The following is an 18,752-nucleotide window of genomic DNA, read 5'->3' as shown; positions in this document are numbered from 1 at the left end:
TCTTCATATATATGTGACATTATCACAAACTGTGTCATTAAAAACAAAAAATAACTTCTGTATGTAAAACGCGTGATCTACAAACATTTGCATTTTTATTTCGAAAACTTTAATTTATATAATATTCACTATAATACTCTATTATTACGATATTTAAAAGATAATTTTGACAAAGAAGCACATTCGTTATTTTCTTTCATCATTAACAAAATCATTAATTTATGACAAAATTCATACAAATGCTATGGCTACATTTATACTATGAACATGAACTTTCTTTACATTGAGATATTTTGTTCCTTAAATAAGATAAGAAATAGTTCTAGTTCAATGTCTGTGTACTTCAATGACATATAATCATTCGTTTATACAAGCTATGTACAAAAATGTCTAATCGAGATTTATACACATTTTAAATTTGTTGTAAATCTTTCTTCTAAAACGAGAATGCAGTGGAATGTAATTATTAAAGAATAGAATTTTCTTTCATGTTTGTCAAATAAAATTGATATGGAAATTTGAATGTATTCTTTCGGTCTTCCTCTCTCTTAATATACATGTCTCAAGATTTAGAAAAACTTAAAAAACATAAATTTTTATAGTGCCACTGCATTCTGAACATTGTTTGCTTTTGTAACAAATTAAATTTTAACTTAACAACAAGAGGATTTTGCAGGTTCTGCTTCGACTAGATTAAAATCTAAACCACCAGGCCTAGCAAATCCAGTTTTTATTCCATCCCAACCATCTTCTACCTTATATTCACCAGTCTGTATTCTATTATAAACTTCCTGTGTAACTGTTCGAAATGCTTCTTCAACATTAACTCCAGTCTTTGCGCTTGTTTCAATGTGATGTACTCCATGTTGATCAGCAAAAGCTCTTGCTTCTTCTTTTGAAACTTCTCGCCTACTTCCATTGGTAACTAAATCTAATTTACAACCTACCAATGCAAATACAGGGCGATGTGGCTCAATATGTCTACGAGCTTCCATCATCCACTGAGGAATATGTTCAAAACTTGCTCTATTACAGACATCATACACAAGCAGGGCACCAACAGAGTTTCTATAGTATGATTTTGTAATTGACCTAAGATAAACAATACATTTCATTATTTTACTTGTATCAATGACATATTATATCTTGTTTTTAATATATTCGTAATTACTAAAAACATATAATACAAATATAACACACCTAAATCTTTCTTGGCCAGCTGTATCCCATAACTGTAATTTTATTCTTGTTCCATCCTTTACTTCAATTAATCTAGCAAAAAAATCTACTCCTACTGTTGGATCTGAAAGCTAATCAAATAAAATACGTTATATACTTCCTATAATAATATCAGATATAAACTCATTGTATTGTAAAAGAATTATAATTTTTGATTTACTAAAAAATATACTCTATATATAAGTCAATGACAGATTCAAGATAAAAGATAAAAATGTATCTCAATCAAAGATACCGTTTTGTTTATTATTGTTCATTAACCTACTAATTGTACAATGTATATAATAATTATAATTGGACATTAAAACTAATTCATTTGCGTGACAAAAATTCTTCAAACATATTTAATATCATAGCATTTTTATGCTGTCCTGAATTCTTTATTTAAAAAATAGTAATCAACTACATAAATATTATTAGATCAGCAAAATTGGAAATACTCCAACGACATAAAATCTATTTCAACTTCGATTTCAACATCAATTACAGTATAACTTATTTGATATTATGAAAAATGACAAAAGAACAAAACATGACAGATTTGATTAAAATCAACATTTTTATCAACATTGTTGACAATAACGGTTAGAGTCGCTGCGTACCTCTGCGAACTTCCCATCAGTAAAATATTTCAGCAACGAACTTTTTCCGACTGTACTGTCACCGATAAGTATCAGGCGAAATTGATAGTCAAAAATTGGTTCCACCATCTTGACGTATGTATATATTACGATTAAAGTTCTTCACAAGCAATACTCCAGTTGTCACTTATAAAGTCATGATTTTCTTGTATGCACTTGTCAAGAGTGAGAACCTCGCTGACCGTGACATTAATCATCAACTTCCTACCTTTGCCCAAGACTGTACTGCACTTATTGCGCACGACACTGTGCAAATAAACACGTAGATCTCATAAGGATCTTTGAAACCAAGCACATCGTAATTTTCAACGAACTAGCTGTTTTTAGCAGTTCTAAATTTCACTGCTTCTTTCTTCTTTAATTCTTTGAGACACTCACAGAACCACGCGGTCATAGTAGCCACCTAAAATACACATTTCACGGGTTTAACTAGAAAGCTAGAAAGACATAATAATTTAATTTATAAATATTGCTTACACATATTTATAGTTTACTTAATACAAATCTGTATACAATCAATGAACACCAAAAAAATTAAAAGAAAATATTGACTTCTTTTCTCTACTAGTTAAGTAAAATGGACAAAAGAATATTATTCTAAACTCTAAAAGTAAATATTCGAAAATATTCTCTATTTTTGTTACACTACTTGAAACGAGAAATTCTTCATTTTATCTATCACATTGAAAGGATTAAAGGTTAATTAAGAGATTAGTCGAGCATTTTTGCGTATACTAAATATGTAAAGCATAGTGCCATTTGCATCTTAAACGTAGAACAGGGCACAGAATGTGTAATATATATCTATTCAAGTAGATGCGTGTATACTGATTGTAAAGTAATAAAAAAAGTGATAGTATTCGAAATTAATAATAAAATAATAAAGATTAGAATAATAATCTTCACTCGTGTTTGTTTAAGTTTTATCTATAACGAGTTGTTTCTTAAGTAGGATTTGCTACTTATGTAATAACAACCTTCTAACCAGTAATTTTGTGAATAAGTTTTAGTACGTATAACCTAACTACGTGATTTTCTGTAATAAAAAATTTTGAATTTAATTTTACTCTTAACCTTTTATAATAGAACAGTAAATCATTTTTAAATTTTTTTCTAGAAAAATGAACGAAAAGAAATTGATTGATGAAATTGTTGAATTGCGTGAGTTGTTACGCACGAAGGAAACTCAACTAGCTGCCTTAAGGCGCGAAAAACAAATCTTACAAGATTACGGTTTGAATAACGAAGAAATATTACGATATAGTAGGCAAATATTTTTGCCTGAAATTGCTATTAAAGGTGTATTCTATTTACAAAATTTTAAAATGTATTATATATATTAAATTAAAATCATATGAATTTCATATAACAAAAATCTGTTATTCTTTAGTATTTAATATTTTCTCTTCTATATGTATTCTTAATTTGATATATAAATAATAATAAAGTCTTTATTTTCAATTCTAACATTTTTCATTATATAATTACAGGTCAAGTAAAATTAAAGAATAGCGCAATATTGATCGTAGGGGCAGGTGGACTTGGATGCCCAGCTGCATTATATTTAGCATCTGCTGGTGTTGGACAAATTGGTATAATTGATTATGATGATGTAGAGATTAACAATCTTCATAGACAATTATTATATGCAGAAACAAGTATTGGAACACCAAAAGTAAATACTGCTGCAGAAAGTCTTAATCGGTATTTGTATATCAATATAATATGCATAGATTTTTATAAGTATATGTATTAAATGTTTATTTGATGGTAAAATTCATGATATAAAATATCCCTACTTTTATAATCTAAACTAAATATTCCTAATTTTAGCTTAAACAGTGACATTAAAGTTACTCCATATAAAATTCAACTAGATAGCAGTAATGCTCTGGACATAATAAAATCTTACGATGTAGTGGTAGATGCTACTGATAATGTAGCTACACGTTATTTATTGAATGATGCGTGTGTTCTAAGTAATAAACCTTTAGTATCTGGATCAGCATTAAAATTTGAAGGTCATTTATCTGTATTTAATTACAATGGACCTTGCTACAGATGTATATTTCCTAAACCTCCTCCTCCAGAAACAGTAACAAATTGTGGAGATGGTGGTGTTTTTGGCCCAGGTATTATTTTTTAATTAATTTAATTAATTTATTCAGTATTTTTAATTCGAAAAATATTTATTACTTAATTTAACTGCAGCTGTTGGTACTATTGGCGTCTTACAAGCATTAGAAGCGCTGAAGATAGTACTCGATCTTCCGCATGTACTATCCGGTCAACTTCTATTATTTGATGGACTAGAAACGAAGTTTCGTAAGATCAACCTGCGTGCTAAAAATATAAACTGTGCCGTTTGTGGCGAACATCCACCTCTGCACAAATTAATTGATTATGAACAATTTTGTGGTGCAAAAGCAAATGATAAAGATCCGAAATTAAATTTATTAAGAACGGAAGAAAGAATAAGCGTGGAAGAATATAACACAACATTGAAATTAGGCACAAAAGCTCATATTTTAATTGACGTACGTTCAGCCGAAGAATTTGACATCTGTCATTTAAAGAACTCTATAAATATACCATTATGTGATATTAATAACAACGAAACAGTAACATTAATAAGAAGTAGAATACAGGAAATACAAAAACAACATGATAATGCTAGTTGTAAGTATATTTTGCTTAATATGTTATGTTGAAGTTGTAAATATATAATAAATATGTGTGCATTTGTTCTAGTATATGTTATGTGCAGAAGAGGGAATGATTCGCAAAAGGCTGTAAAAAGTCTTCAGGAAATATTTCAAGGAAGTAATCTAGAAATAAAAGATGTAATTGGTGGCATTCATGCTTGGAGCAAGAAAATTGATTGTACATTTCCTATATATTAATTGTATAAAATTGTATGTAATTGATTACTTTCATGTTTATTGATTTTTACTACTAAAATTAATATGTGTATAATTACATAATGTACGACATTACATTTTTATAAATACATATACGTGAATAACACGTACATTTATAAAAATATATAGTTATATAAAGTGAATTAATTCATTTAGAATACTCTTCTATCTCAGAACTAGTTAAACTGGTTTCTGGATACTTGTAATGGGAATCTGATAAATTTCGTAATTTCTCTGCTGCTTGTTCTGGCGTTAAGTCTCTTTGTGCTTGTGCAAGAAGTTCATAGCCAACCATATGTTTCTTTACAGTTGCTGAACGTAATAGTGGAGGTAAATAAATTCCGTGGAAAGTCCAATAAGGATAATCTTGTTTTACATATGGTCCAGTTGGGGCTCCTTCAAACAGAATCAATTAAATATCGTGATTAGTTACATGACCTTTTTTAATGAACATATCCAATAATATTTAACCATACCATGCCAACCCATAGAATAAGGGAAAGAGCAATGGAATAAGTTATCATATTTTGTACACAGTATTTTCATAGTAGCTGCTAATGATTCTTGTTGACTTTCTGATAAATCTTGCATTCTAGATACTTGTTTCTTAGGCAATACCATAGTTTCATATGGCCATACTGCCCAAAATGGTACTAAAACTACCCAATCTCGGTTTTCTGATACAATGCGCTCCTACAACATAAAATATACAAATTAAAAAATCTGAAGATCTAAATCTAAATTCTCTTAATATGGTACTTTACTTTTTTGAAAAGTTCTTTTTGTACATAATCTATAAGAAGTGGTTTTTTATTACGATTATAATAATCGCTGAGGTATCTATCCTTTATTTTAGCTTCATTTGGTAAGAAAGAGCTAGCCCAAATTTGACAGTGAGGATGAGAATTGCTACAGCCCATTACAGCACCACGATTTTCAAAAATTTGTACCCAAGTCCATTTCTCTCCCAACTCAAGCATTTCAAAAATCCAGCTAAATCATAACGACATTTATTACATAAAATATTACAATACTACAAACTAAATGTATTACCAACATACCGTTTAACCACTTCTTTAATTTCTGAAATTTTCATAAGTGCTATTGTTACATTTGATTTGGGATGGAAACACATCACTTTACAAGTACCTCTGGCAGCATCCATTTGGAATAATTCATCTTCAGATTTTGATGGATTAGGAACTGATTCCAATAATGCAGGAAAGTCATTGACAAATGAATATGTATTTTCATATATTGGAGTTACCTGGAAAACAAAAACATTTAGTATCAGAAAAGTTGTGCAATTCTGGTTTTAAAGTTAAAGGATAGTTATTTAAATGCATTACCTGTCCACTAGCTCTGACGTTGCCCGGACAAAGTGGATTATCAGGGTCATAATCTGGAAGATCTTCTTCTATATTTGTTTCAATTTGTCCCCCCCAGGGTCGTTTCATTCGATGTGGTGACACTAGTACCCATTCTCCCTTTAAGGGATTATATCGAATATGTTGATGTTCTATAAAATATTGATCTAATAGATGATACATAGAACTTGAATTTGATATAATTTCTTCATAAGAACAAAAATTCTAACCAGTAGGATCAAATTGTGTTTTTAAAGCTTCTGTGCCATTTTTCAGGCTGTTCTTATCACCTGAAAATTAGTATTAAGTCTTCATGTATATACACAAAAAATTTGGATAAGATTATGTATATGTTACATTAATATATTAAACTAATTTTTACAGCAAATTAATTTGTTTGACAAAATTACAATTAGTTTACTGAATTAAAGTATATTATTCAATATGAACATTTAAAAATATCATATAAAAGTATTTTGCTTCATTACTATATACATATACACGCATTACTTACACTTTTGGAATGCTACGAATAGTAATACAAATTTTAATCGTCATGTGGATTTCGTTTTAATCAGAACTATAAATAATGCACAATAGACTCACGCGGGTTTTGTTTTGATTTCAATCATACAGAATGTACAATAAACTGTAAAAATTATTATTAGTTTCACATGCCACTACACATTTATAATATAAAAAAAATAAAACAAAATTTGTGGAAGGTCATATGACCGACGCTTATGTTCTAAAATTTATTTACTTGAAAAAAACCTTACGCGATTAATAATGTGTACTTTTTATAAATAATACAACGACTACCTTTATCTTTTACAGATATTTGTTGTACTAAGTGATTAATTTTTCATTTAATATAAAATATTTTTACCTGTTGATGCAGACATTTGTACTTTGGTATCTACTTTTGGTATCGCAAGTGTCGCTTAAGTGCTACTAGCGTACTGGAAAATTTTTAATGACAGCAGTAATTTAAGATATACGTGTCATTGTTTTCATAGACAAGATATTCGTGTAACTATACCAAGTACAGTAATTTATGATAACATTTACATTGCTTACGAAATCTAATGTTCAATGTGTACACATATCGATGTGTATCACGTATTACTACGTATTAGATGGTTGGTGTAAAATCAGATTCGATCTCGATCAGAACAAGCTTAAGATGTTAAAAGATATCGCAAGCGTTATTTATAGGAAAACGAATAAACAAATATATGTATGTGCATTGCCAATAAAGAAAATACGGTTTAAATTGCTTCATTTTTTGACATAGGAATGCTAATATGTTGTGTAGTTAATTATACTAAAAAATCTGCTACTATGTATATTTCTCAAAAGAGAAATATTCGTAATAAAATATATTACTTTTGAAATCAAATTTTAAAATTTATATCTTTTTAAATTCTAACTGTTAATACTAAACAATTATCTTTTTTAATTATAATTTAATCTTTAAATAAAATTCAGATTTTTATACAGAATAATAAAGAGCATAATTTTGTATTAAAAAATATATTAAAATTGTAAGGATAAGTAATAAACAATTTTACAAATTTCTTAGAAAGTCAGATCTTTATATTTGATTTTAAGTCTACTTTTCTAAATGAATATAAGAATATGTAAAAATTGTTCCGGTAAAAATTTCTGTCGTTCAATGTAAATTACCTTAATACTCGCCTTGCATGATTTGACGTTTCGAATAGTTGCCTGCAACTTTTAAACGCGACCATTAACATTATTTGCGAATATGGCGCGCGGTAGTAGTGCTGGTTTTGATAGACATATTACAATCTTTTCACCGGAAGGGCGGCTTTACCAAGTAGGTAAGATTTGTGAAAATATTTTACATTAAGACATAAACAGTTTTTCAATTTTTGTTGCTGTCTTTCGAAGTACTAACTGTTATACGAATTTTCTAAGCGGGAACCATGACATGGCGTGATTAGCAATTTTCAACCTTTTTAAGTAAAAGTATCGAATATTTTGCAGAATATGCGTTTAAAGCGATAAATCAAGGTGGTTTGACATCTGTTGCTGTAAAAGGAGTGGACACAGCTGTTTTTGCTACACAAAAGAAAGTGCCTGTAAGATAACCTCTATCACTATACTGTTATTACTAGTAGTTCTTTATAATATTATTCTCTTCTTTCTACAGTATATAGTATAGTATTTTAAAGTAACATTTAAAGATTTTTCTGCAAAGAATACAAATGAAACTTATTAAATTTAAGGATATTTGTTTATAGGATAAGCTGCTTGATGCTTCCAGTGTTACTCATATTTTTCAACTCACTGAGCATATCGGTTGCCTTGTGACAGGCATGATAGGTGAGTAAAGTTTTAAAGAAAATGATTATCCTAAAGATTTGTTATATAATTTTTCAATCATTATTGTTTGAAATATCTAGATCTTTTTTGTACTAAAGATATATTGTTTTTGTTGTGCATTTTAGCCGATAGCAGATCTCAAGTTCAACGTGCAAGATATGAAGCAGCTCATTTTAAATACAAGTATGAATATGAAATTCCTGTGGATGCATTATGCAGACGTATTGCAGATATCAGTCAAGTATATACACAAAATGCAGAAATGCGGCCTCTTGGATGTTCTATGATGCTTATTTCATATGACAAAGAAAAAGGACCTTGTGTTTATAAGGCTGATCCTGCAGGATATTATTGTGGTTACAGAGCCATCTCTGTTGGTGCTAAACAAACTGAAGCTAATTCTTATCTGGAAAAAAAGTTAAAGAAGAAACAAAACTATGATCATGATGAAACAATACAGTTAGCAATTACTTGTTTATCTACTGTTTTATCAGTAGATTTTAAGCCAACAGAGATAGAAGTTGGGGTAGTATCAAAGGACAATCCCAAATTTCGGTAAATATTATTTCTACTTCATGTATAAAATTGTTGTAAATAAATAACGTATGAAATGTTTTTATGTTTCAGAACTTTAACAGAACAAGAAATTGATAAGCATCTTACTGCAATTGCTGAAAAAGATTAATGATTTTTTGTATAATTCATTACAAATAAATGTCATGACCTACTTAACACTGTTTCATTTTTATATTTAAAATATAAGAGAAAGTATATTATATTAAATTCAAGATATAATTGTTAACACGAATAAATTATACACATTTATAGTTTAAATTAAAAAATTTATTTCAAATTCATGTTTCTTATTTATAAGTTATAAAATAGTGAAGATATTGGTAAAATTATTTTCCTGATGCTGTTGCTAAAGGATTTCGTAGAACTAGAATTACAGAATCACCTCTCAAAAACATTTTTGAAATAAATCTATCCTTATTTACTGGTTTTGCCTAGATAAAAACAAAGCTTTCTGTATACTGTCAATCATAAGTTTTGCTTCAATACCACATAGTTATATTATATTACCTTTTTTTTTCCTTTACCAGTACGTGGAAGTTCAGTCCACATTTCTTTTACATTTTCTAAAACCATGTTACAATGTCTATCAAATGCTTTTACTCTTCCTAATAATTTTTTGTTATTTCTACAATTAATTAAAACTTGTGTATTATTTTTCACAGATTGAGTTAATACTGAAAGTGGTCCAGTGTTAAATTCTTCTTCTTCTCGTTTTGCTAATTCCTCAGGAGTCATTTCAGATTTTGGCTTAGTTAAAGAAGACCTAAAAATAAAAGTTGTTCTGTTAGAAAATTGCTAATAGGAATTCAAAGAGAAAAGTTATAACCTTCAGGTAAAATTTACACAAAAAGATAGTATATAAATAGAAAAGTAAGGTTAAGTTTTGTGTAAATATAAAAATTACTGTTAAAACGATAAAAAATTTTGTATAAACATTTACATTTTGATGAATTTCTGTTACGAATGAAATCGATAATGCAAAATTTTTCTCAGGAATAGTACATAAAATATAAGTAATAACTATGTTTTCAAATCAACGAGCAACACAACGTTCAGTTTACTTCTATTATTTCCGATTCCGATCACCTCTGAAAGTAGGTTATGTTATATTGCATATTGAGTAATCTTTCTATATGTATATATATACACAATTTGTGTTTATGAAATACATTGAAAAAGCAAAGCTCTTTATTTAGTGGTTAAAATTTTTAGTATTTTTGTCGATTTAAAATAAAGGTTTACAATGTTTAATAATATTTTATCATATTATTTCGAAGATTAAATCTGTATGTGTATAAGATAAATGTGACACATTTTAAGGTTAGCTGGGAAAATAAGATGAAAACAAACCGACAGAAAAAAGCGAGAAAAAATTTAAGCTTTTTTATTAACAACTTCAAATTTAGATCTCCGTTTCAAGTTCTTATTGATGGCACATTTGCTTTGGCTGCGTTAGAGGTTTGCATTTAAATATATTATTTTATGTTACTGTAATTAAAGTTGATGTCTGCTTTCAGTATATAAAGAATAGAAAATGATATATATAATTACTTATTAATTAATGAAGACAAGTGACTTGAATCTGTAATAATTTTTAATTCTTTTTAGAATAAATTTAATATACAAGATCAATTATCAAAATATTTTCAATCTGAAGTAAAATTATTAACTACACCATGTATCATTTTGGAAACTGAAAAATTAAGTTCATTTTCAAAAGCAGTTAGTGGTGCTATGCAAATTGTTAAACAATATCCTATACATAAATGTGGACATGAAAAACATTCAATTAGTGGCACAAAATGTTTACTATCTATGGTTGGAAAAAATAATTCATTTAGGTATAATAAAAATTTCAATGGGTGGAAATTAAAATTAGTGATACTATACATATATGTATATATATCTGTTATGTTTTTTTCAGATATATTATAGCTACGCAAGACAGAGAACTTCAGGATTACTTAAGAAAAATTCCAGGTGTACCAATAATGTATTTGCATGGTAAAGCACCAACTTTGGAAGCACCTTCACAAGCTAGTCGTGAATATGCTGAAAATATTCGTAAAGAATTAGGGATGACTGAATGGGAGAAAGAAAATATTAAAGTACTAAAAGAAGTAGCTGGAGTAACTGATAAAACAGAAGTAAGACTAAAAAAGAAGAAAAAAGGGGGCCCAAATCCTCTCAGTTGTCTGAAGAAGAAGAGTAAATCACAAACAGAAATTACAAAAAATGTTAAAGAAAAAATATCTGGTAGAGTTAAGAAGAGAAAGAAAATGAAAATAGCAGCACATATCAAAGAAGCATTGATTGCAGAAGTAAAGAATACACAGTTAGGAAGCACAAAATCATTTGAAAAAGATACATAATGAAAAAAGGACACGTATACATAAAACTTGTATAAATTATTAAAATTTATGCAAATTCCCTTTTATTTATGATACAGTTATTTCTTTCAGCTTACAAAATTGCAGTAATTAGAGCTGTGTCGTAATGTATTTATATGAGTCCATTTATAAATATAAGTATACTTATTTTACTAGTAAAATTGTTACTTGTAAATACATGAAGTATCATACAACTATGTTATTTATGTTTGTGTAACAAAGAACGAACACATTGAAAGATAGAACTGAAAAATCTCATATTGATGTACATTACAAAATTATTTCAACAATTTTTTTTTACAATATTGTATAGTAAAAGATGTCTAAGCACTCGACTTTATTGACTAATATATGTAATTATTCATTGTATTTTGAAATGTCCTATTCTTTATATTCCTTTATACTATTCGAGTAGTACTAATAATTACGCTTAAAGTAAGAAAAATAAGTAAATGGAATCACATCACTTTAAAGTAAGATATGATTATGATAAAGAAGATATAATACTCTATGAATACTCTAAATTAATAATACTCACTCTATACATATATTACATTCTCGTTCAAATATTTAATCATATAAGAAACACGACGTAAATTTTGAATTAGGAACTTCTATGCGTAGAAAACATGAAGGAAATATAAATGCATATAAATTGCACATTATTTACATTCATTTAACAATTATATAAACTGGAATACTGAAAATATACATTTTACGATATAGAGTAATACATAAATAAAAAATATGTCTTGATTATATGCTCTTATACGTTAGAGAAATTACTAATTAATAAGGTGCATTAAAATTCTCCCACATACTAGTATAATATATTATAAAATTTGAGATACAATTTATTAATTTCAAAGTGTTTATTTTTTCATAGTAAGAAATATAGAATATCTTGGTTTGTTACATTACAGTTAGCAGCATATTAGATAAAAGAAAATATGAATGAGACAGAGATAAAATAAAATAATATGGAATAGAAATACTTCAAAATACGTATAGTTTTAAACACAAAATTCCTGAAACATCGTTTCGTTAAAAGGAAGTCATTTAAGATTACAAGTTAAATTCTAATTAAAATTTAATTGCTACTGTATCTTCATGCGTATGAGAAGTTTAATGTGTATTATACAATATGTCATGAAATGTATTATCTATAGGTTAATACAAAGTTAACATTTAAGAGAATTAGGAGAATATACATTAATTATATGTAAAGATCCTAATTTAAAATTCATTTTAAATATAAAGACAGTACATAGCATAATTTCGCAGAAAAATGCTATCAAAAGATAGAGTTATAATAATTAAAAATAAATCTTTTTTATGTACCATAAAATTTAATAGAGAATTTTTTCAATACCAATTGATAGAATAATATTGGTGATTAATAAAACTTTATTGATAATTCATAAAATAATTAATAATTTAAATTCATATAGTGTTTTTATTGTTTATTGTGCCATTATTTTAATGACAATCTCATTTATATCACGCTCTTTAATTATATTGTATAATACATTTATATATTTGTTTATATGTAAGATCAAGAAAATAATTTTTTGGTAAACTCTCGAATACTTCGTAAATGTGTATACTTTATAAAAAATCAAATTATAGGCGCGAGTTTCGACAAATTGTGTAAACTGCTAACGATAACTTCGTACAATATTCTTTTATATTCTATGTAAATTACTGCCAGTCTTGACATGAAGGGATAATGTGAATATTACTTTCAGATTAAGCTATTTTTTAAACAAAACATGTAAAACCTGATGTCAATGGGTTTTTTCTATTCCATACATATATAACATCAAGGTTGTTGATTAAAAAGTGCACGGGCAGCCATAGCTAACATTTTCATACGCCGTATAGAACTATGACTTGGATTAGCTGCTACAAAAGCAGCTAACTGAGATTGCAAAGTCATTAACACAGTACCCATATGTTCTCGTGTTACTGGATCATTAGGATCTAAATTTAATATCGCCTCTTCAAGCCACCTAATAAATAATCATAAAGAATGAGAAATTTTTATCTAACATTGTTAAGCACTAATAATAAAAGATATCTCTATTACCTATGCTTCAGTTCTGTACGGTGTCCTAAATCTGCGGATAACTGCTGTACAAGTGAAAGAATTACAGGTTGTTGTAAAATACATCTTGAGGTTTGACCTTGAGGTCCTACAGAAGAAAATACTCTAGAAGGTTCTGTTTTTTCACAAACTAGTACTACCAAGCCTAAATCACTAGCACTTAGAGCTTGTTGGAAGGCAGCATTTAACTGTCCCCGTTGGAGGAGAGATATAACTCGCGCTTGAGCATCAGCAACCGCTGATACTGGTATAGCAGGTGTAGTAGCTCGAGAACTATAAGCATATTCGATTAATTTCACCATTTAATGGAGTGTTTTTAATACACTTACCGCGCATTTGTGATCTCAGTAAGTTGTTGGTTTAAATTATCTCTAATAGAATCACGAATTGTACGTATTGTTCCTTCTTGGAGAATAATTAAACCTCTATTTAATTCTGTTTGTAACTCTTCGCGAACTAATGCGGATAGCGCTTCACTTTGTTGTTCATTTCTTTGCTGATATTGTTTATCTGCAATTGCATCCACATTTTGAAGGTCTAAAAAAAAAAAAAAAGAAAAATGTTTTATACGAAATTAGCCTTCAAATATAATTGGTATTTTCCTTAAATCGTATCATCAATCATAGATATCTTACATTCACGAGTACCCCTAACAAAAGCATCTTGTACTTGTTTAAACATTGTTTGACATGCTTTTTCCATGCCAGGTAAAAGAACATTTGTAAAGGTTTCTTTAAATGCTGCGTCTAATGCTGGTTTTGCTGCATTCACTGCTGCCATAGCAAGTGTGTCTTTTACATGATTACTATTAATGAGTTCTGTCAAATTCTTTTTTAAGAGTTCATCCATTCGAGCAGAATCTAATCTAAGTTGATGCTTTAATGGCTCTACTGTGTCTTCAATAATACGTGGTAAGGTAGTTTCAATTTTGTCTTTCATTGTTGTTTCAAGTGTCTTAAGAAAATCGTGTTGCCGAGCCATTTGGCTATATAATGTTTGTTCTAAGGTTGCATTTAGTTGCTGTGAAGCTCGTGCTAAAGCAGATTCTACTCGCGTCGAAATTGGTGTCTCTTGCCTTAATCTAGTCACTTCAGTACTTAACTCTCTTAATTCCTGTCGTTGATCTTGAATTATTTCCAAAATTGACTCTACTTTATTTATTAGTTCGAGAGTATTCAATTCGTTTGTTGTTTGCCATGTATTTTCAGTATTTCCTGTAGTATGCGTTGTTGGTTTCGATTCGTCTTTTAATCTTTTTCTTTTTTCTTCATCATTTGTGAATCCATCGGCTTCCTGCATGGCATGTCTGCTTACATCTTTTAATAATACCATCGGGATATTAGGCCAATCTTCATCAGCAGTATTGGTATCTTTTGGCTTATTTTCTGGTTCTGGTTCTTCATCTGCTTTTGTAAGAGATAAAATTTCTCTTACTTCTCTCGACGGGCTACTACCACTACTAGCAGGTGCTTGTTCTTCTAACTCATTTGTGGCTAATGGTGGGTCTGTTGCATTTAGAGCCTGAACTGCTTGTGCAAGTGAGGGACTAGCAGATAACACTTTACCTAATTCTGGGCTACTAGGGCGAGAATCTAATTCATTATTTTCTTTTTTGGCAGGCGAGCTGAATGCATCTGGCGTCATTAAATTTAAGCCAGCATTGTGATTTGTTGTTGTCTCAAGTGTGGCAGATAAGGAACGATTTTCTTCGCAATTTTCCACTGAAATTCCATTATGATTAACATTTCCCATATCTCGTGTGTCTTCAGAGTAGCCCAGTGATTTATGAGTTAGTGTGTCCATAAGGCAGTTACCGCTCACTTGTGAGGCAGGCTTAAAAGTGATATGACATTCTTGTAACGACTTTGGTTGAACTAGATACATCCTTATAACAAGTTGCTCTTCAGTATCTTCTTCACAAGGACATAAGTCTTCCAGCGATTCTCCAGTAGGACGCATTTTACATAAACCAGCATCAACAATTCCAAAACTCAGTATTGGATACGGGAGGAGGAACTCTGATATTGTATTTACTGATGTTATTTCATCATTATCTTTTGTAAGACTTAATATGTACAGAACTTTATTGTATATATCTGATAATAAAAGGTATCCCGCACTAAGATCTAAGCCGGCTTTTAACACTGGTAATTTACCGGTAGAAGGTGTAGGTGCAAATTTAATGGTTTGTAAACAGGACCATACCTCACAAGACCAAACTTTTAATTCTGTATTATTGTCACATCCAGTTATGGCAAACCTCCAAAACTGAACTCTGTGGAACAAAATACAGTTACAGTGATTATTTTAATTTAATAATAAAATAAATTCAATAAAATATTTTGTTACATATTGCTTACTCTGGATGGTACGTTTTATGGTCATCTAGGAAGAACAAGCAGGAAATCGGTCGTCCACCATGTGGTCTCCATTGATGTAAACAACGAGGTTGTACTTGATTACCATGAGGATTACTATGTAAGTAAACTTGAAAGAATTTGACTTCTCCGTCAAAACTAGCTGTAGCTAAGGCTGTGCCATCTGGACTGAATGTTGCTTCTATGATTGTGTCAGAATGTTGATCAATTTCCAACATGCCTCCATTTTCCTTCACAGCTGGATCAATTGCCTATCATTTAGTCAAACAGTTGGATACTTTGTTCATTTTGTATGGATTTTATAATCTGTAAGTAAGGTACACATTCACCTCTATTGATCTGAATCTTGCCGAAACAGTATTAACTGACCACAACTCTACTTTGGAACCACGAGTTAGAACTAAAAGCTTTGAAACTTTATCTCCATCTGATGGTACATCTTCAGGAATATATGGACACCATATCACACGATGACTACTAGGAGATATATCTTCTGCATCTACTTGTAGCAATAAACTACATAACAATTCTGATGGTGTTGATTCAATGGTATGTATAAAAAGGTTTCCCAAATAATCAACACATGCCAAAATTGCACTAGAAACATGTGCAAAAGCCAGATCTTGTATTGCTGCACGCATTCCTCTTAACAGAGCTCTTTGTTCCAATTCTTTGTATACAACTCTAACCATACCTCCTCCATTACCAACTAAATAATGTTATTTTTTTAAATTTAGAAGGTCAATAAAATAATTATAATTTAAGTTTAAATTTATCATTACCTTTTATGCCATAAGCTAAATATTTCCCAGACATATGAACAGCTAATAATTGGCCTGGGTAAAAGTTATGTTCCCATGTAAAATCAACAATATTTTTTAACTTCACCTTTGAACTACCGTGATTATGACCTCCTGGTGAAGGAATAACAACAACATTGCTACTATATAATTCAACTGAATGTTGATTTTCTTGTCCAGTGAATTCTCTAAACATAGAGAAAAAGATCTTTATATATATATGAAAAAAGAAAATTGAGCAATAAAAAAGAAATTAAATTAAGTTGATAAATTTAATAATAAAGATCAGAAAATTAATATAAAAAAATTTAAAGATTACACTTTTGATATTTATTGTGTTTATATAGCGTAATACCAAGATAGATAAAAATCAAAGGCATCAAATGTTATGAATGAAAGACGTATAAAAATATATAAAAATTATCAATGGAAATTCTACCGTTTATAACTGAAATGAAGCTAAATTTCAATAAATACTTACACTGTTTGCTGATATTGAAGATTTAGGTTATCCTCTCCCGTTTTGATCATTTTCATAAACGTGATAGCGTATTCTAAAAAATGATAAAATTAATAAAATTTTGGCGATTACCGTGCCGGAATTCGGATAATTCTAACCCCAGCCGGTGGCACGCCTGATAACGATATTTTGTCAGTCTTACCTTTCGTGCATATATTTGCCGGATTATAAAAGTGTTTTTTGATGATGCGGTTTTTATTTTAATGAAACATACGCGAATTATTATTTCATCGATGCGAATAAATAACGTGTTTCATGTACATAGTTCAATGAAATTATCAAAAACGAAATGTCAGACAGCTATCAGATACTTGTCAGAAAAATGGACCGGAAGTGCACTGACGGTATTTTATGTATTTCGCGCTATGTGGCGCTTTAAGCTATCGTAATTTTAAGCGTTTTAATCACTAAGTATGTATATAATTAGTAAATTTTTCAGATTGCATAGACAGGAAGATGATTTTTTAATACCAAAATACATTATACAACCAAATACATTACAAAATAATTATATCGGTTATGTTAAAGAATTATACTTTCAGTAATACATAGCAATCTCAATTTATAATTTATTGTTTATAGCTATGTATGTATAGGTATATATGTATTGTATATGATACGGAGCATGTAATATATCTTTTTGATACTTTATATTCATTATAAGATTTAGTAATCAATGTTCTACATAGAATATTTTTTATTGAAATAGATACTCGCAGAGAATCTTGTATCGTAATTTACACTTTATTTCGTATAATACACTATAATAGACAGGCTTTTCTCTTCATATATGACTATCTTTTGGAAAATGGCAGTAGTGCTCAAACGTACATAGACCCAGTAAAAGTGGCAGTAAATTTCTCTAATTTGAATATCTTTCAATCGCGCTTAACTGTTACAAATCCCAATGAAGCGTTCTTTTGTTTTTTAACCCTCTCTGCTTATTTCGACAAGTTCCTCCGATAACTAAATCTCAAAATATATAAATCTTTCTTCGATTTTGATTTTTGGGATAGAAAAGTAAAAAATCTTAAATAAAAACCGGTTAAATAATAAAATACGTAATGATAAAATATCTTTTTCTGAATTTCAAATTTGCATCACTTATATAGTATATGATAAATATAGGTCGAATTACTATGTATATATGTATAAAGGAATGAATCACGTGCGGATACAGGTGACGATTTGGGGATTAGGATTAAGGATTGACAATGAGCAATACAGATCAAATGTTTATGTTAGAGAATTGAATGATAAGCCTGAAAAGCGATATACGTATACACGTGGAAACTGATGCATGGTGACATGTGGACATTTAAATACACGTCGTAAAATTGTTTGTTGTGTATATGAAATCGAATATGTACTATAGAGAAGAGTTGTAAGAGTTGTAAGAGTTGTAAGAGTTGTAAGAGTTGTAGAAGAATTATTAAGAAGTTGTAACAATATTGTTGAATG

The 18,752-nt window shown here is 29.2% G+C and overlaps 7 protein-coding genes across 15 annotated transcripts; 3 read left to right on the top strand and 4 right to left on the bottom strand.

Moving 5' to 3' along the window:
* Positions 1–202: 202 nt before the first annotated feature.
* Positions 203–3,082, bottom strand: LOC100743310 (ras-related protein Rab-39B). Of its 3 annotated transcripts, none has more exons than XM_033320400.1 (4): positions 2,955–3,082; positions 1,842–2,283; positions 1,201–1,310; positions 203–1,092 (listed from the first exon to the last, which is right to left on the bottom strand). In XM_033320400.1, exons 2-4 carry the CDS (start codon positions 1,947–1,949, stop codon positions 654–656), a joined length of 657 nt encoding a protein of 218 aa, XP_033176291.1. In that variant the 5' UTR covers positions 1,950–2,283; positions 2,955–3,082; the 3' UTR covers positions 203–653. The 3 variants fall into 3 exon arrangements, with proteins under 3 accessions (XP_033176291.1, XP_033176292.1, XP_003489019.1); XM_033320401.1 differs by lacking the exon at positions 2,955–3,082 and adding an exon at positions 2,858–2,872; XM_003488971.4 differs by lacking the exon at positions 2,955–3,082 and adding an exon at positions 2,358–2,728.
* LOC100742948 (adenylyltransferase and sulfurtransferase MOCS3) lies at positions 1,819–4,810 on the top strand. Of its 3 annotated transcripts, none has more exons than XM_012384878.2 (6): positions 1,819–1,955; positions 2,998–3,179; positions 3,371–3,584; positions 3,714–4,012; positions 4,092–4,559; positions 4,632–4,810. In XM_012384878.2, exons 2-6 carry the CDS (start codon positions 3,002–3,004, stop codon positions 4,781–4,783), a joined length of 1,311 nt encoding a protein of 436 aa, XP_012240301.1. In that variant the 5' UTR covers positions 1,819–1,955; positions 2,998–3,001; the 3' UTR covers positions 4,784–4,810. The 3 variants fall into 3 exon arrangements, with proteins under 3 accessions (XP_012240301.1, XP_012240302.1, XP_012240303.1); XM_012384879.3 differs by lacking the exon at positions 1,819–1,955 and adding an exon at positions 2,740–2,889; XM_012384880.3 differs by lacking the exon at positions 1,819–1,955 and adding an exon at positions 2,745–2,918.
* LOC100742831 (probable galactose-1-phosphate uridylyltransferase) lies at positions 4,804–7,365 on the bottom strand. 5 transcript variants are annotated; one of them, XM_033320399.1, is made up of 8 exons: positions 7,058–7,352; positions 6,683–6,694; positions 6,399–6,458; positions 6,151–6,320; positions 5,863–6,068; positions 5,566–5,794; positions 5,278–5,494; positions 4,804–5,197 (listed from the first exon to the last, which is right to left on the bottom strand). In XM_033320399.1, the coding sequence occupies exons 1-8, from the start codon at positions 7,071–7,073 to the stop codon at positions 4,950–4,952; spliced, it is 1,158 nt and encodes a 385-aa protein (XP_033176290.1). In that variant the 5' UTR covers positions 7,074–7,352; the 3' UTR covers positions 4,804–4,949. The 5 variants fall into 5 exon arrangements, with proteins under 5 accessions (XP_033176290.1, XP_024222965.1, XP_003489015.1 ...); XM_024367197.2 differs by having other exon boundaries at positions 6,683–6,817; positions 7,058–7,349; XM_003488967.4 differs by lacking the exon at positions 6,683–6,694 and having other exon boundaries at positions 7,058–7,365.
* A 489-nt stretch (positions 7,366–7,854) lies between these two features.
* Positions 7,855–9,252, top strand: LOC100743070 (proteasome subunit alpha type-6). The gene is made up of 5 exons (XM_003488969.4): positions 7,855–8,015; positions 8,182–8,276; positions 8,439–8,520; positions 8,646–9,075; positions 9,148–9,252. The coding sequence occupies exons 1-5, from the start codon at positions 7,940–7,942 to the stop codon at positions 9,203–9,205; spliced, it is 741 nt and encodes a 246-aa protein (XP_003489017.1). The 5' UTR covers positions 7,855–7,939; the 3' UTR covers positions 9,206–9,252.
* A 93-nt stretch (positions 9,253–9,345) lies between these two features.
* On the bottom strand, positions 9,346–10,198 carry LOC100743433 (probable small nuclear ribonucleoprotein Sm D2). The gene is made up of 3 exons (XM_003488972.4): positions 10,037–10,198; positions 9,604–9,859; positions 9,346–9,527 (listed from the first exon to the last, which is right to left on the bottom strand). Coding segments are annotated over exons 1-3 (363 nt in total). The 5' UTR covers positions 10,039–10,198; the 3' UTR covers positions 9,346–9,422.
* A 4-nt stretch (positions 10,199–10,202) lies between these two features.
* Positions 10,203–11,855, top strand: LOC100743188 (rRNA-processing protein UTP23 homolog). The gene is made up of 3 exons (XM_003488970.4): positions 10,203–10,554; positions 10,705–10,937; positions 11,021–11,855. Exons 1-3 carry the CDS (start codon positions 10,435–10,437, stop codon positions 11,466–11,468), a joined length of 801 nt encoding a protein of 266 aa, XP_003489018.1. The 5' UTR covers positions 10,203–10,434; the 3' UTR covers positions 11,469–11,855.
* A 1,067-nt stretch (positions 11,856–12,922) lies between these two features.
* Positions 12,923–17,647, bottom strand: LOC100742714 (enhancer of mRNA-decapping protein 4). The gene is made up of 9 exons (XM_003488966.4): positions 17,434–17,647; positions 17,253–17,325; positions 16,754–16,959; positions 16,301–16,680; positions 15,954–16,222; positions 14,229–15,868; positions 13,923–14,130; positions 13,576–13,866; positions 12,923–13,498 (listed from the first exon to the last, which is right to left on the bottom strand). The coding sequence occupies exons 2-9, from the start codon at positions 17,306–17,308 to the stop codon at positions 13,309–13,311; spliced, it is 3,240 nt and encodes a 1,079-aa protein (XP_003489014.2). The 5' UTR covers positions 17,309–17,325; positions 17,434–17,647; the 3' UTR covers positions 12,923–13,308.
* Positions 17,648–18,752: the final 1,105 nt, after the last annotated feature.

Source organism: Bombus impatiens, unplaced genomic scaffold, assembly GCF_000188095.3.
Source record: "Bombus impatiens unplaced genomic scaffold, BIMP_2.2 scf_0312, whole genome shotgun sequence".
NCBI lineage: Eukaryota > Metazoa > Arthropoda > Insecta > Hymenoptera > Apidae > Bombus > Bombus impatiens.
The sequence above is the reverse complement of the archived record's forward strand: the minus strand, read 5'-3'. Positions and strand labels throughout refer to the sequence as shown.

What these genes read in the sequence shown, in the direction of transcription:
- LOC100742714 (XM_003488966.4), bottom strand. Translation starts at nt 17,308, where the DNA reads ATGAAAATGATCAAAACGGGAGAGGATAACCTAAATCTTCAATATCAG. An exon ending in CAAGATTCAGATCAATAGAG is followed by an intron (nt 16,223 to 16,300) that starts GTGAATGTGTAC and finishes ACTAAATGATAG; the next exon opens with GCAATTGATCCAGCTGTGAA. An exon ending in CATAAAACGTACCATCCAGA is followed by an intron (nt 15,869 to 15,953) that starts GTAAGCAATATG and finishes TTTGTTCCACAG; the next exon opens with AGTTCAGTTTTGGAGGTTTG.
- LOC100742948 (XM_012384878.2), top strand. Translation starts at nt 3,002, where the DNA reads ATGAACGAAAAGAAATTGATTGATGAAATTGTTGAATTGCGTGAGTTG. An exon ending in GCCTGAAATTGCTATTAAAG is followed by an intron (nt 3,180 to 3,370) that starts GTGTATTCTATT and finishes ATATAATTACAG; the next exon opens with GTCAAGTAAAATTAAAGAAT. An exon ending in GCTGCAGAAAGTCTTAATCG is followed by an intron (nt 3,585 to 3,713) that starts GTATTTGTATAT and finishes TCCTAATTTTAG; the next exon opens with CTTAAACAGTGACATTAAAG.
- LOC100743188 (XM_003488970.4), top strand. Translation starts at nt 10,435, where the DNA reads ATGAAAACAAACCGACAGAAAAAAGCGAGAAAAAATTTAAGCTTTTTT. An exon ending in TTGCTTTGGCTGCGTTAGAG is followed by an intron (nt 10,555 to 10,704) that starts GTTTGCATTTAA and finishes AATTCTTTTTAG; the next exon opens with AATAAATTTAATATACAAGA. An exon ending in GGAAAAAATAATTCATTTAG is followed by an intron (nt 10,938 to 11,020) that starts GTATAATAAAAA and finishes TGTTTTTTTCAG; the next exon opens with ATATATTATAGCTACGCAAG.
- LOC100743433 (XM_003488972.4), bottom strand. An exon ending in CTGGTAAAGGAAAAAAAAAG is followed by an intron (nt 9,528 to 9,603) that starts GTAATATAATAT and finishes GTTTTTATCTAG; the next exon opens with GCAAAACCAGTAAATAAGGA.
- LOC100743310 (XM_033320400.1), bottom strand. Translation starts at nt 1,949, where the DNA reads ATGGTGGAACCAATTTTTGACTATCAATTTCGCCTGATACTTATCGGT. An exon ending in CTGATGGGAAGTTCGCAGAG is followed by an intron (nt 1,311 to 1,841) that starts GTACGCAGCGAC and finishes TTATTTGATTAG; the next exon opens with CTTTCAGATCCAACAGTAGG. An exon ending in GCTGGCCAAGAAAGATTTAG is followed by an intron (nt 1,093 to 1,200) that starts GTGTGTTATATT and finishes TGTTTATCTTAG; the next exon opens with GTCAATTACAAAATCATACT.
- LOC100743070 (XM_003488969.4), top strand. Translation starts at nt 7,940, where the DNA reads ATGGCGCGCGGTAGTAGTGCTGGTTTTGATAGACATATTACAATCTTT. An exon ending in CTACACAAAAGAAAGTGCCT is followed by an intron (nt 8,277 to 8,438) that starts GTAAGATAACCT and finishes ATTTGTTTATAG; the next exon opens with GATAAGCTGCTTGATGCTTC. An exon ending in CCTTGTGACAGGCATGATAG is followed by an intron (nt 8,521 to 8,645) that starts GTGAGTAAAGTT and finishes TGTGCATTTTAG; the next exon opens with CCGATAGCAGATCTCAAGTT.
- LOC100742831 (XM_033320399.1), bottom strand. An exon ending in ACGTCAGAGCTAGTGGACAG is followed by an intron (nt 6,069 to 6,150) that starts GTAATGCATTTA and finishes TTTGTTTTCCAG; the next exon opens with GTAACTCCAATATATGAAAA. An exon ending in TTATTCTATGGGTTGGCATG is followed by an intron (nt 5,198 to 5,277) that starts GTATGGTTAAAT and finishes TTCTGTTTGAAG; the next exon opens with GAGCCCCAACTGGACCATAT.